This window comes from Anolis carolinensis, chromosome 2, assembly GCF_035594765.1.
Source record: "Anolis carolinensis isolate JA03-04 chromosome 2, rAnoCar3.1.pri, whole genome shotgun sequence".
Taxonomy (NCBI): domain Eukaryota; kingdom Metazoa; phylum Chordata; class Lepidosauria; order Squamata; family Dactyloidae; genus Anolis; species Anolis carolinensis.
In genome coordinates, this window is record NC_085842.1 from 118,883,172 (window position 1) to 118,898,902 (window position 15,731).

Sequence of the window (15,731 nt, forward strand, 5' to 3'; positions counted from 1 at the left end):
AAGCAAACAAATAAATAATCATTGGGGGGTGTTCGCACTACAAATAAGACATGCACAGTGTAAAATTTGTTCTTTTTTTTTTTTCAAATGATAATTCGGCCCCTCAACAATCTGAGGGACCATGAACCGGCCCTCCACTTAAAAAGTTTGGGGACCCCTGGTTTAGAAGGTGCAAGACTTCCCCCTTCCTCTCCTTCTCACTGAATCAACTGAGTACAAACCACTTCTATATTGAACCCATTTTGAAGAAACTGAAATAAGTTGAGGATGAAGAGGGAAAGTGAGAGGTTGGAAGAGAAACTAGGACATTTTAGAAGCAGATGAGAAAGTGATATAGATTAACTGGGACTGCCCTGGCCAATTTTGACAATAGTGAGATATAGCATCTATAACTTAACTCTGATCTTACCTGGAGATGATATAGGGATACTACTCCCAGTGTGTCTATTGAATGGAGTGAGGAGCAGACATGTAGGAATTCTAGAGTGGGGTGAAGGCTTTAGCCCAATGGTCTCACTAGGGTTGGTGCCACCCCACGCAATAACTCATGCCGTGCCAGATTTAGGACAAATAAGGACCTGTTCTAGTTAAGTTATGAGGCCCCTCACCTCTGAGGATGCCTGCCATAGATGTGGGCAAAACGTCAGGAGAGAATACTTCTGGAACATGGCCATACAGCCCGGAAAACACACAACCCTGTCATTCCGACCATGAAAGTCTTCGACAACACAGATTTTGATTGTCAGTAATCCAGATAGGAGTTTAGAGGCTGCAAATTCACCTCCCTTGTAGTAAAAGAGACAAAATGTAATCCCTGTTGACCCAAAAATGCTTGACCATAGCACACATTTTCCTCAGACTCTATTCCAAGGAGTGAAATATGTTTTTATATATCCACCATCTCACCCTCAGAAATTCAGTTCCAAGAAAACATTATTGATTGATATCTACCTAAAGAAGTTCCAAAAAGTATAAAGGGTTAAACAAAATTAATGTCAAGATATTTCTTGCTAAGTGCTTCTTGACAAATCTGTCTCTTTAGCAAAGTAACGGGCAATTGCTAACAGGGAAGGGAAAGAGAAAGTTAGGAACAAAGGTTCACCAACAAAGATGATTTCAGAAGGTTATAACAAGAAAATTTGTGTTTGAAGCATGTATGTCCTTATGCAGCTCTTATATGGTGCTTCTGCCTTTTTTTTCAGAATTCAACTTTTTTTCTCAAATGGTTCAGATCTTTCAGAATGAGGAATAACTTTAGGATTGTATGATATGCATCAGGATAAATGAAATGAACAATCTATGATAAAGGATGGAGTTCCCGAGAGGCCTGTTCAACAATGATCACTTCCTTAAGTTACCACTACCATAGTCACTTATCTAATATAACTTTCAAACTTCAATTTAAGCTTAAGGTAGCACCCAGCAGTCAAGTCAAGAGCAGCAATCAACCATCTTTTTTCTCACACAGGTACTGGTATATACAATATGACTCATTCCCTTATCCTAGCATCGTCCCCTGTTAGTTTCAATGATCATTTACTCTTAGTGAAAAAGTACAAATAGATAGAAATCAATGGTTGTTACTGGTTCCTCTAAATATCACTTCAGAATGAGATTACTGAGTGCATAGTGGAAATAATGTAAGGCCGAGTGTCATGCAGTTTGGTTTTTCAGTCATTTATTTGAACTTGGGACATATGAGATGGAACAAGATGTGTCTATAAAGCACAGTGGCGGTCACTCCCTTATGATCCTCCATTTCCCCCCACAGACCACAGATCTGGGCTTTTGGAAATAGACCAGGTTCTAGTGCTGGGACACAATCCCTATGTAGGTACCAGCATCTCCATGGCAGATCTGTTACACCAATTGGGCCTCTAAGGAGAAGGAATGGGACAACTGGGATGTCATAATAGAGAAGGTCCTTTCCCTTGTCCTCCCAGAGGTGCATTGCCCCACTGTGGGACACAGAGAAAGACTCCTCCAGCAGACCTCACACCTCAGGCAGATACGTGTGCCAAGATCTCAAGCTATTTATTGTTTCTGTTTGATGGTGACACTATCATGGGGGCTTCTTGGCAAGATGTGTTCAGAGGGGATTTGACATTGTCTTCCTCTCGAACTGACTTGCCTACAATCATCACATTGTTTCTATGATTGAGAGAGGATTTGGGTCCAGGACTCCTTGAGTCCTAGTCCAATACTTAAACCACACCATACTGTTCATGAAACACATTATGCATCCTTTATAATCCTAAACCCTGAACAAAAAACCCTCCTAAGAATAAAACAACCAAAATCAGGGAATTATTTAGCATTGTTGATTTGCGCTCCATAGATGACTGGCCATGATAGGCTTTTTCACTGATTCAATAACAGTAATTTCCAATAATGGAAATTAAATACAGATGGTGGATTCCTGCCATAAACTTTTAGACATGCCAAAAAGCCTATTAGTGAGCATTTTATAGCATGTAAGCAAAACTACATACACCTGAAGAAACACATCCAGAAATCAGACACATGCAGGGACAGGGAGACAAAGAAAGGTGTGTGTGATAAGCACTTTGACAAAATGCATTTTTATGTTACAGTTCTAAACAAAAGTGTAGCTAATTCTTTCAGATCCCTGTTATTATTCTATCGTACATATTTTTAACAAGAAGATTGTTGGTGATTTTATTTTCAGACGAAGGTTGTAAAACAGCTACACCTCATGGTGGAACATGATAACACCTGAAATATTTTTAATTGACTCATTATTTATTGTGAGCCCTCCATGGCACAGAGGGTTAAACCACCTACCTGCTGAACTTGCTGACCGAAAGGTTGACAGTTCAAATCCGAGGAGCGGAGCCAGCTCCCGCTATTATCCCCAGCTTCTGCCAACCTAGCAGTTTGAAAACATGCAAATGTGAGTAGATCAATAGGTACTGCTTCTGCGGGAAGTTAATGGTGCTCCATGCAGTCATGCTGGCCACATGACCTAGGAGGTGTCTATGGACAATGCCGGCTTTTCGGCTTAGAAATGGAGATGAGCCCAACCCCCAGAGTTGGACACAACTGGACTTAATGTCAGGGGACCTTTACTACACTATTTAATTTAGGGATGTAATACGTTTCAGAGGAAAACAAACCCTCTCTAAACAAATCTTACCAAGAAAACCCTGTGATAATTTTGCCTTAGAGCCACCATAACGCAGAAATGACTTGAAAGCACACAACACACACAGAGCATGTAAAAAAGCAATAACCCTGCTCTAATAAAGGTATGTGCATGAAGGAAGGCTAGGACTAACTTGGAACTAACTAATACATTGGAAAAAATAGAATGTTTTCTCCAACATCAGTGCTGTGTCTAGATTGAAGATGGGTTTATCACGCTTTGATATGAATGACAGGAGTTGGTTTGGATGTTCTCTTTCAAGTTGATCATTCTATGGTTCTGTGATCTTCCCTCTTTCCATGAGTTTTGAACTAAAGGAACACTGCATGACAAATGAGAAAGCCTGTATGCCCAGCCAAATGTTAAGTGAATGCCCTTTGCAATTTGAAACATTACAGATTATGTAAGCAAAAGCTTCAGAAGTGTTCATAGGCTCATTATCACTGGTTATTACTGGAGCTCTTCATCTACCAGTACCTGTATTCTGAAGCTAATTCCCTGGACCTTCATCATCCAAGTGGCACAGTTCTTTTATGAGACATATTGATCAATGCTTTTCAAACAGCTGCAAAATTAAGACTGAAATGGTTGTAAAGGGAGGTCTCAGAGGAAACAAAGCTTTTGAATGCCATGCCCACAATTGAATACAATTTCTTTTTGGAACACATCATTGTTCTGTTTTTGATCTAACCCACAAACATCTCAACATCACCCTGTATCACCTGTAAAGTAGAAAAGGAGAGCTTGGGATTCTGTTTTATTTTTTTCCTCTTTTAAGTTAAATGAGCTGTCAGAATTTAAAACACATCTGAAGGTGTCACTTCCAGCAGGCCTACCCAGTCAGTTTTAATCATGAATTTTAAACTCATGTTTTATGTGCTGTGCATTTCAATAGGCATTTTATAGAAATACGCTTTAATATGTGTATTTTTATAGAATGTTTACAATGATTATGTGTTTTAGCTGTGTTGTAATCTATTATTATTATTATTATTATTATTATTATTATTATTATTATGCTTCTGGCAGTGGCGCAGTGGGGTCTCCCTGATGAAGGCTTAGTGGGCATTAGATGTGTGATTAACCTCATTGCTCCTCCATGCCAATGTATATGTAAATACAGGTATTCCAATATTCAGGAAGGGGGAGGTGGAATCCAAAACCTGAAAAATTTCTGGTCCCAAGCATTTCAGATGAAAGAGACTCAATCCGTAGTGAATCTATTGGAGCCAAGCTTTAAAGTTCAAGCAGTAGTGGAACTGAAATCCCATTATGGAAACATTACACCCTGAACTTAATTGCTGGTAACCACTTTAATCCAGAATTTGCAAAGTAAAGGGTAGCTCCATCATGTCTACTAAATGTGTTTAGGATAACCACATCTCTTAGTCAACAGTGGTTACTTGCTCAGCACCCATCAGGTCTAGAGGACCTTTGCTTGTTTTATAGCTTCAAGCTATGGAACTGTTTACCTGCTGTAACAATGGAATAAGACCTGGGTTTGTCTAACCCACCTAAGCAATTCAGTTTCAGAATATACAGCTCCAGACTCACCCTATTGTAACCACACCTACCTGTAACAGGATACACTGGAAAGTTGCTGTCCACACTCCGAAGTCAAATAGGAACGGTTTTTATTTCTCCTTCTCCTCCAAAATGATTTGCAATTGCCTGCGTCCCCCACTTCCCAGTCAAACACCTTCCTGGCACAGCCCTGCTGTGGAAGGAAGAATGAACCATGCAATCAACAGTGAGGAGGTAGCCTGATCGACCCCGTCATCACTGATCTCATGTCAGGAACCTCATGCTGAGCAACTGACTTCCCCAGTATGGCTGCACCAGGAAGCTCTTTGACTGGGAAGACAGTGGCTAACAAAACAAAAGTGATACTGTAATTTCCACCCAGATTGGGTTTATGACACAGATTGGGATTTTTATTCATGGAAGAGCACATCAACGCTAGGGTTAAAACACAAGTGCCACCTCTTTTTGAAGATCAGCAAGAAAATCCTCACATAAATATATTTACAGAAAAATGGATTAATAAAAAACAGGTCTGAATTGAACCAAGTTGTTTCTCGAAGTGTTGTTACCACAGGGCTCGACTGAAAGAAGTATCCCAGCAAGGCAGCAACCTATTACAATAAATGGTGCTATGAGTTTAGTTAGAAGCCCCTTCATTGTTTCACAGGACTTATTATTTTTATTCCATGCAGTGTGTATGTCCCCATCAGAAGATCATGTTAACAGCTATTCTGATTTATTATTTTCTAAGAAAGGACTCCCTAGAAATGTGCTCTGTGCAGATAAACTCTTTAGAGACAAAATGACTATTACGGAATTCAGGCAGAAGTAACATGAGCAGCCACACATGGAAAATGCAATCTACATTTACTGAGCTTTTCATAATACATTTACATCATTTTAGAAACCAATATGCTACTGAAGGAGGAAACGGAAACAAAAAATGTATTTGAATTTATTGCTTTTTATTAATAATATTGCTCACTCTGGCCAACAAGCTTTTTAGTTTGATAAGATTCTGAAATCAAAGTTTGAACTTACTTTGTACTAATTTTTAATATAAAAAAATCAAACTCCCCTGGCAGTTTTTAAAGATCATTTGCATGGCTGCTCTTCCCACTTCTGTCATTCTTCAGTGGTTTAGCGCCTTCAATTTACTTTCTCTTGAAAAATGCACAAGACTCAAAGACTGTTCAACAGATTTACTCAAAATGTTCTCTTAGATGCCCAAGAGGAAAAAAAGGCACAGTTTAAAAGACTCCTGTGGATCCTGAACAGCATATGGGGGCTTTTGCTTGTGGCAAACCAACAAAAATACTGCTATGAATCATTTTAGCTAAGAAATTGAAACTTTTTCTCCCTTATCATAATTGCCTTCATTAAAATGGAACTTAAATTAAATTTCATAATAAACAAACTTTAAGAAGGTTTCTTTTTCCCGTGTAGAGTCCTCTACATACAATGCAATGTCTCATTTAACATTAGCTACAAACTATTCCAGTAGCACTGGGAAAACTGTGACCCACATAAGTCCCAAGACCTCTCTGTGCACCCAAGTACTCAGTGCTTTCCCCCTCTCCGTCAAGGTCAGTCAAAAGATAGGAAGGACTGAAAGCCAGCAGCCCGATCCATTCAGATGTAGTCATCCTCAACCGGTTCCCCATTGACATCGCAGTAATGGATGAAAATGGCTACCACCCGCTGGAATACACCCCTTTTCATCTGACGTAGTTCAGAGATCTCCTCGCCAATAGTTTCCATGCAGATGTCTGCAGACAGCTGTCCTTTTCTTCTGGGAGCATATATAGTAGCTGGAATATGCACAGAGAAAAAAGGAACGCTGGTAAAAGGAATTCTCCCTGGAACTCAAAAAATAGTTTTAACATCAGGGCACTGATTCTCTGAAAGTTAAGTATGAACAACTAGAGTATAATATGCCATCACATGCACCTCAATTTTGAAGGTGCACATTACAAAAAATGGATTTGTCTTAGAATGTAAGGCACAACATGCCAGGAAGGCAGACAGAATGAATAAGGCAATTTGGGAACCCACGCCTCTCCATCAAGCCAAGGTTGGGGAACTTACAATACCCAACTGGTCTCATTCAGGAGACCTTCAAATCTGAGAGGGAGGTTTTGAAGACCTCATGAATGAAGCCAGTGAGGAAGTGCAGGGTCACCAGCCAGGCACTCATCCTTCTCCAGGCATCAAATCTAGTGCATATCTCAATTTTGACAGTGTAGTTAAGCCCCCCCCCCCCCAGAAAAAAATTAGACTTGATAAATATGGGCAATTAACTGAAATGTCCACAATATTGTTTTAAACCTGGTTGTCAAAGATTTAAAGCCACTATGGCCAGTTCCAAATTTTCTAGCAAGGGGGTGTTGTTTATGAATCAAGCTGATGCTGAGAGTGTCATGATTCCCTTGTTATTAGGGAAGTCCCTTACTGGAGGATTGAAAAGCTTGTCCCTTTATAAAATCCCTATCATTTTAAGAGATGCTGTATTTGAGTTGGATTTTTTTATATATAGCCTGAACAAGGTACTAATTGTCATCATCACCCCCAATCCCCCTATTTTTTGGGAGTCAGTCCTTCATAAAGTGGGAAACATGTGTACCATATAATTTATTAACTGGAATACACACCAAGGCCTTTATTTCTGATCTTAATGAGCAAAGGAGAATATGTGGGTGGAAGGCAGTTCCTCAGTTCTCTTGAATTGGTGTTGCCTTTTATAGTGTTTCATGTACTTCCAAAGAGAAGACAATCAACGCATTACATGCAAATTAATGTAGGCACATTCACTTACTTTTTTCATCATCCTCAAAATCATATCTGGCATAGCCATTTGGCTCCGCTGTCCTGAGGGATCTTAACCAAGGGAAATCTGTAATCATGGAATAGGGAGCCCCATCCACAACGCCTAAAAAGGAGGCAAATTACGATAAAATAAGGAAAGAGCTATGCTCCTTTTTTTTTTTACCTGTAACCCTCTCCTTTCACTTTACATCTTCACATGCCAGCCCTGCCTTTTCTGCAGTAGTGCACAGTTTGAAATATGCATTCAATACATCTAGAAATTCTCATTTTCTTTTTTTATAAACAACAAAAACCAGTCATTTCTTGAGAAATATATACATAGTTTGTCTTTAGGTCTTCACATTGTTTACCTTCTAGAGTGTAAATGTCTCTTCCCCAAGGGTATTTGGTGTATTTTTTAAGATCATCTTCTGTTCGTGTGGCTTCGGGGAAGAATTCATATTTAATAAGTTCTCTGAAGGAGAGTAAGTAAGAATATGAATATTAATGGAATAGATATGGAAGTCCATCTGAAAAGGTAAGCATGCCCTATAATGTACTGAAAAAAAGTCCCTGGGCTTGGATGTAACTTCTTTGCATTTGCTTAGAAGGAAAGCCCTTCTAGTTGAGAAGATTGCACAAAACAGGACTTCTGTTGAATCACAGAGATTTACAAAAGATACAAATATAGTAAGTAACTCTGATGCCTATAAGATAGGCCTGACCCTATCAACACTGAAACAGTATCCAAAAAAGGTTCCTTGAAATGATGAAAAGCAGGAAATAGAAGCCAGTAAAAATGATGAGTCAAGATAATAGATCACTTTATTTTCTAGTGATGAGAACCTGCTAAAACACCAGAGTCTAAATTCCTGAAAAAAGAAAATGCTGTTGAGAGAGGACATTTCTAATACACTAAAGGCTTAACTGTTCCAGAAACCTCTCATCTCTTTTTCTCGTGTATCTCAAAAGATGAGCAGGGCCGGATAAGCAGGCAACTGACCAGAAATATTAAGGACCTTAACTCTGAAGATGAAATTCATCCCTCTGAAGTTTAATAATAAACACAGCTATGCTCAGAATCACAAATGCTTTCTGCTCTGCATATCTGTATCCATCTATCAAAGACCTATGAGGGTGAGACAGAGAAAGCGGAAGGGCAACAGAGAATACTGTGAGACTTACTGATTAATGTTTGCTATTGTATCCATCCAGCTGCGAATGCGCACCTTGTTGCGAACATTTGGAGGGTTACTAAACTCATGAATTACACAGATGTGGTATGGGTAAGGACCACTAAAGATCTTTTGTTCTAGAGTCAGTGTGTCAACCTGTAAAAAAAAATCACAGTATGATATACAACTTAGAGAGAAAGTAAATGTTGTCAGTATCTCCCCTTTCTTTTGAGCAATTTACTGTCAACATTTTAAGAGTTTTAAGACTGTTTCAGGGGAGGTCATTCTAGTGTGTGAGCTGTCCTATAGCCGTGCTAACAAGTGAATGGCAGAATGGTGCTTATTAGGCAACACACAGTTTCACATTTTGCAAATCTGAGGTGCTTAGCTTGCTCATATGAATATTTATTTGCCAAGTAAGCCCTTGTTATATCCATACAAAAAAGAGGCACTGTTCAAAGAAACAAACATTATAAAATACTGAATTCCACTTTAATTAACAATCTAGAAGAAGATAAATGCAGCATAACTACAACTCATGGGGGGGGGGGGTGTTATGATGAACATAACTAATGTAATGTCTGTGATCTACAATTGACACAATTTTGTACCATCATAACCAATCCAGTATTTTATGAGCAACAACAATCAAAATTAGTTGCCTAAAGGAACAGAAAGCTTACAATGGTCACTTAGGCGCTTTAACACGAAAGTATGCAATGCATTGCAAGAGTACAGGGAAAAGTGTCAAAAATGAAAAGCTTGAAGACAGAGGCACAAAGTGGCTTTTACAGTTGGCCCTAATTGGTACTGGAAACTTCCATGTAAAAGATGTAATATATGTGTGATGACCCATGGGCCTTGTAGTCCTGCTCAGGACATTGTAATCCCTGATGAAGATGAAAACTTGGGTTTTTTACCTTCCCAGTCTGAACTGGATTCCTCTCAGCCAGATCTTTCCCAGGCCGATCTGGGAACCTTGCACCTGCAAGAAAGTTGTCTCCCAGAAATATGTCAAACAACCCCAGAGCCTACTTCTCCCGTGTTCTTGCGCCGGGAGTTTTGTAAACAACAGAGAAGTTTGGATTCAGCTTCGCGCAGGAGTGCGAGGATAGCAGCTAAGAATGTTGCCAATTAAGACTGTTTCTCGTGAGAATCTTTAAGGAGTTTAACATCTGGTCTCAGAGTTTAGCTTTCGTTTCTGATTCCCAGAGAACTGTTTCGGTGAGAAAGTTTGACTCTATATAGGTGTTTTGCCCGCGTAGTAACTTCGCGGAGTCAATTCGTCAGCCTACGGAGCGAGTTGTGTCTGGACAGCGCGCTCCGATTCAAGCCTCGCTCCTGCTCAAGCCTAGCCTTGCTATCCAGCCTTCGCCTTGCTTCCCAGCCTTTGTTTATCTACGGACCTTGCCTTGTTTCCCAGGATCAATCCTTGCCTTGTTTCACGGATTTTACCAAGTTATTCCACGGACCTTGTTCTTGTTCTTAGTTACCTTGTTCCACGTTCAAGCCTTGTTTCAAGTATCAAGTTATTTCCTAGCCACGCTCAAGTTTTATGGACTAAAGGACCTTGTCATCTCCCCTCACTTTGCTTGGCAAAGTGAGTGTTTCGGTTATTGGATTACAACTTTGGACCTTAATATTTCTTATTGGACATTGCTTTTTTGGACTATTTCTGACCTTTCCTGAAAGGTCTAATTCTGGACTATTTTCTACACTTGTTTTTATTAACTTTATATATTCCTTCAATAAAGATATTAGATAGATTCTGGCCTCTGTGTATGGTTATTGGTGCTCTGCAGCCTGGGTCGTGACAGTTTGACTCCGCCACCCTAAGCACCAATTAACCTCGGCCAGAATGTCCACCGGAGTCGTACCTGGGCCGAGCGGCCAGCCGATTACCTACACCATCGACAAGGAAGAGGTGGATCGCATCCGCGACAGACTCAACGCCCAGGATGGAGAAATAAAGGGCTTGCGGGAGCGCGGAGTCCGCCTCCCGGCCATGGCGTTGCCCACCAAGTTTACTGGAGAAGCTTCTAAGGTTCATGTTTTCCGTCGCCAATGTCAAGCTTATCTAGAGGCCCGAGATGCCGAGTTTCCCCAAGAAGACATCAAAGTGGCGTGGATTTACAGTCTTCTAGACGGGCCAGCGGCCAATTGGGCGACGGCACTGTACGACCAAGCCTCTCCACACCTAAGATCAGCGCAACACTTCTTGGACCACCTCAAGGAGACTTGGGGAATCGAGGACAATTTGGAGGCAGCCGGTCACAAACTCCGTCGCCTTTTCCAAGGAGACAGACCTATGTCTCAGTATATAGCCGAGTTCCGAGTGCTGGCCCACAACACCGGCTGGAACGATGTAGCCCTCAGAGGACAATTCCGGGAGGGTCTCAACATTGAAATGCTGGAAGAAATCTCCAAGGTGGACCCTCCCCAGACCCTCGAGGCACTCATTGATCAATGTTTACGGGCTGAAGTCATGATTGCCAACAGGAAACAGTGGGTTCGAGGCCAGGGCAGTAGAGCCGGGGCAAAACCCCCCGCTCCCGCCAGCGTTCAGCCACGACCAGTGTGGAGACCCCCACCGCCAACCCCATACCCCAGAGGAGGCGAGGAGGTGCCGATGCAGTTGGGCAATGTGCGTCCCAGACTAGATGCCGCCGAGAAGGCCCGTCGTCAACGCTTAAACCTCTGCTGGTACTGCGGGAACGGGGGCCACTTCGCCAGAGAGTGCCCAGCCAAAGGGAAGCCTGCCGCCCGTCTTGCGGCGGCGTCCTCCACGGAGACGAAGGCCTCTGAGCCGACAGGCACACAGCCGGCGGGGGAAGCCAACGACCGGGTGTAGAGAGGCTCGCCAACCCGGTCAAAAAATCCATCCAAGAGCCGCCAACCGGGGTCCTGTTCCTTCTCGTGGTCACATTATGGTCAGCAAAAAGGGGACCCGTCATGATCCACGCCATGATAGACTCTGGAGCTACCAACAATTTCATCGATAGAGAGTATGCCGACTCTCTGGGATTACAATATCATGATTTCAAGAATGCCCGTGTGGTGCAAGCCATAGACGGCCGTCCCCTCAAGACGGGCCCCGTAAGTCAGTGGTCGGAACCCACCAGGATGTGGATAAGGGAACATATGGAAGAGATTTCCTTCTTTGTTACCGAGGTTCCCCATTTTCCTGTGATTTTGGGAATTCCATGGCTGACTCTCCACGACCCTAACATCTCCTGGTCCAACAGAGAACTGCAGTTTGCTTCACCGTACTGCCAAAACCATTGCCTCGTAGCCAAGGTATGCCATGCCACAGACACCGAGCCCATCATCACCTTGCCAAAGAAGTACTCCGAGTATTGGGATGTATTCAATGAGAAAGAAGCCGAAAAATTACCCCCACATAGACCTTATGACTGTGCCATTGACTTGGTGGAGGGGGCCCCGATTCCGCGAGGGCATCTCTACTCCCTGACTGAACCAGAGCAAGAAGCTCTCAGGGAATTCCTAGAGACAAACCTTCGCAAGGGATTCATCAGACCCTCTCAATCCCCAGCCGCCTCCCCAGTGATGTTTGTGAAGAAGAAGTCAGGGGAACTGCGCTTGGTGGTGGACTATAGAGCATTGAACAATATCACCAAGCGGAACAGTTATCCCCTGCCCTTAATCTCGGATCTACTGGATCGGCTTCGAGGAGCCAAGGTTTACACCAAGCTGGATCTTCGGGGGGCTTACAACTTAGTTCGCATCAGGGAAGGGGACGAGTGGAAGACCGCCTTCCAGACCAAATTCGGATTATTCGAGTCCCGAGTTATGAATTTCGGTTTATGCGGAGCTCCCGCAACGTTCCAGCATTTTGTCAATGACATTTTTCAGGACTATCTAGACAGGTTCTTGATAATCTACCTGGACGATTTTTTGGTGTTTTCTAGATCACAATCAGAACATGAGAACCACGTCAAAATGGTGTTACAACGATTGCGGGATCATGGACTTTATGCCAAGCTGGAAAATGCGCCTTTGATCTACAAGAGGTAGATTTCCTTGGTTACCGCATCTCGCCTCTAGGGCTTTCCATGGATCCAGCCAAGGTTTCAGCAGTATTGGAATGGCGGGCGCCAACTAACAAGAAAGAGGTGCAGCGTTTCTTGGGGTTCGCGAACTATTACCGCAAGTTCATTCCAGATTTTGCCCGCTGGTCCGACCCCATCACTAGCTGCATCCGTGGAAAGCAGCCTTTCCGCTGGACTGATCAAGCAGAGAAAGGGTTCCAGCAACTAAAGAAACTATTCACCTCCCAGCCAATTCTACAGCACCCAAATCCTGGAACCCCTTTTGTTGTGCAAGCGGACGCCTCTGATGTGGCAATTGGGGCTGTACTCTTACAACCGGTGGGAGATCACCTCCATCCCTGTGCCTTTTACTCTCGTCAACTAACCACACCAGAGAGAAATTACACCATTTGGGAAAAAGAACTACTGGCCATAAAGGCAGCCTTTGAAACTTGGAGACATTGGCTAGAAGGGGCCAAATTTCCCATTGAAGTCCACACTGATCATCGTAATCTAGAACATCTAAGAACTGCCCGCAAACTAAATCAGAGGCAGCAACGTTGGGCTTTATTCTTTGAACGTTTCAACTTCCAGATCCATTATGTGACCCCAGCCCAAACCAAGCAAGCAGACGCCCTGTCACGTAAACCGGAATACGCTGCAGGACGCAAGGAGACCTTTGAATCCCAACTGCTACAACCCGAGAACTTTGCCACGCTCACGGTGGGGAACACCAAATCCATTCCCATTGGTTCAACTTCCCCTACTCCAGGACCCATCTGTGCTCAAGAAATCAGGGCTAGTCAGCAAGCAGATGCCTGGGCGCAGGACCAACTTCGCCAAGGTCTGCATTTTCCCTTTTCGCTTAAAGATGGACTGCTATGCTATAGAAATCATGTTTATATCCCACCCGGACCGGGCAGGGAGAAAGCGCTTCGTCTGTGTCATGACTGCAAACCAGCAGGGCATTTCGGACTATTTAAAACCATGCATCTGATCCTAAGGGATTTTTGGTGGCCCAAGATCCGCAAAGATGTGGAAAAATATGTCAACACCTGCCCAGTATGCCAGCGCTCCAAGATAAGAAGGGAGAAGCCCTCAGGGCTTCTGCATCCCCTTCCTACCCCATCTCGGCCATGGGAAATAATTTCTGCGGATTTCATCACTGACCTACCACCTTCCTGTGGATTCACCACGGTCCTAGTGGTGGTGGACCTTTTCACCAAGTTAGCCCATTTCATTCCCTGTGAAGGTCTTCCCACGGCCAAAGAGACTGCAGATCTATTCCTTCAACATGTTTTCAGACTACATGGATTGCCCAAGAGTTTAGTCACAGACCGTGGATCTCAATTCACCTCTCGTTTTTGGAAGGCACTACAAAAACTATTGGGCATAGACTCTCGCTTATCTTCAGCTCATCATCCCCAAACAGATGGGCAAACGGAGCGCACCAATGCCACTTTGGAGCAGTATCTTCGCTGTTATGTAAACTATCAACAGGACAATTGGGCTTCTCTGTTACCACTGTCTGAGTTTGCCTACAACAATGGAGTTCAAGCTTCTACAAAAGAAACGCCGTTCTTCGCAAACTACGGCTTCCATCCACGTTTCTTCCCCCCTGTCATTGAAACTTCAGAAGTTCCCGCAGCAGAGGATTGGCTGCAGGAACTCACAGCGGTGCAACAACTTTTGCTCCAGCAACTGGACCAAGCCAAGGAGGACTATAAACGCCACGCTGACAAACATCGCCAGCCGGGCCCCGAAATCAAGGTAGGAGATCGGGTTTTCCTGTCCACTCGCTTTCTGCCCTCCCACCGCCCTTGCCGGAAGTTAGATGCCCGTTTCATTGGCCCCTATCCAGTGGTGGCGCAATTAAACCCCGTGACTTTCAAACTCCAACTTCCGCGTTCAATGCGCATTCACCCAGTGTTTCACCGTTCCCTGCTCCTTCCGGCGGATGGTGTGCGCCCTGATACAGAACAACCGGCCCCCCCTCCTGTTTTGATGAATGGGGAGGAGGAGTTTGAGGTTGAGGACATTTTGGATTCTCGCTTTCATCGCCGCCGCCTACAATATCTCATTGACTGGGTGGGTTTTGGCCCTGAGGAACGCTCTTGGGAAGACGCCTCCACAGTCCATGCTCCTGATCTAACCCGCCGCTTTCATCAGACCTATCCCGCCAAGCCGCGACCTCGCGCCTCGGGGAGAGGGCCCCAGTTTGGGAGGGGCCTTGAGGAGGGGGATAGTGTGATGACCCATGGGCCTTGTAGTCCTGCTCAGGACATTGTAATCCCTGATGAAGATGAAAACTTGGGTTTTTTACCTTCCCAGTCTGAACTGGATTCCTCTCAGCCAGATCTTTCCCAGGCCGATCTGGGAACCTTGCACCTGCAAGAAAGTTGTCTCCCAGAAATATGTCAAACAACCCCAGAGCCTACTTCTCCCGTGTTCTTGCGCCGGGAGTTTTGTAAACAACAGAGAAGTTTGGATTCAGCTTCGCGCAGGAGTGCGAGGATAGCAGCTAAGAATGTTGCCAATTAAGACTGTTTCTCGTGAGAATCTTTAAGGAGTTTAACATCTGGTCTCAGAGTTTAGCTTTCGTTTCTGATTCCCAGAGAACTGTTTCGGTGAGAAAGTTTGACTCTATATAGGTGTTTTGCCCGCGTAGTAACTTCGCGGAGTCAATTCGTCAGCCTACGGAGCGAGTTGTGTCTGGACAGCGCGCTCCGATTCAAGCCTCGCTCCTGCTCAAGCCTAGCCTTGCTATCCAGCCTTCGCCTTGCTTCCCAGCCTTTGTTTATCTACGGACCTTGCCTTGTTTCCCAGGATCAATCCTTGCCTTGTTTCACGGATTTTACCAAGTTATTCCACGGACCTTGTTCTTGTTCTTAGTTACCTTGTTCCACGTTCAAGCCTTGTTTCAAGTATCAAGTTATTTCCTAGCCACGCTCAAGTTTTATGGACTAAAGGACCTTGTCATCTCCCCTCACTTTGCTTGGCAAAGTGAGTGTT

The 15,731-nt window shown here is 43.7% G+C and overlaps 1 protein-coding gene across 5 annotated transcripts in view; it reads right to left on the reverse strand.

Moving 5' to 3' along the window:
- Positions 1-5,634: 5,634 nt before the first annotated feature.
- The window catches only part of fbxo38 (F-box protein 38), a 45,162-nt gene continuing 35,065 nt past the window's right edge, over positions 5,635-15,731 (reverse strand). For all 5 annotated transcript variants that reach the window (XM_062970458.1, XM_062970460.1, XM_062970459.1 and 2 more), the window contains 4 exons: positions 8,681-8,826; positions 7,867-7,970; positions 7,506-7,619; positions 5,635-6,501 (listed from right to left, as the gene is read on the reverse strand). In XM_062970458.1, the coding sequence (XP_062826528.1) occupies positions 6,323-6,501; positions 7,506-7,619; positions 7,867-7,970; positions 8,681-8,826 (543 nt within the window). In that variant the 3' untranslated portion in view covers positions 5,635-6,322. The remainder of the gene's footprint in view (positions 6,502-7,505; positions 7,620-7,866; positions 7,971-8,680; positions 8,827-15,731) is intronic.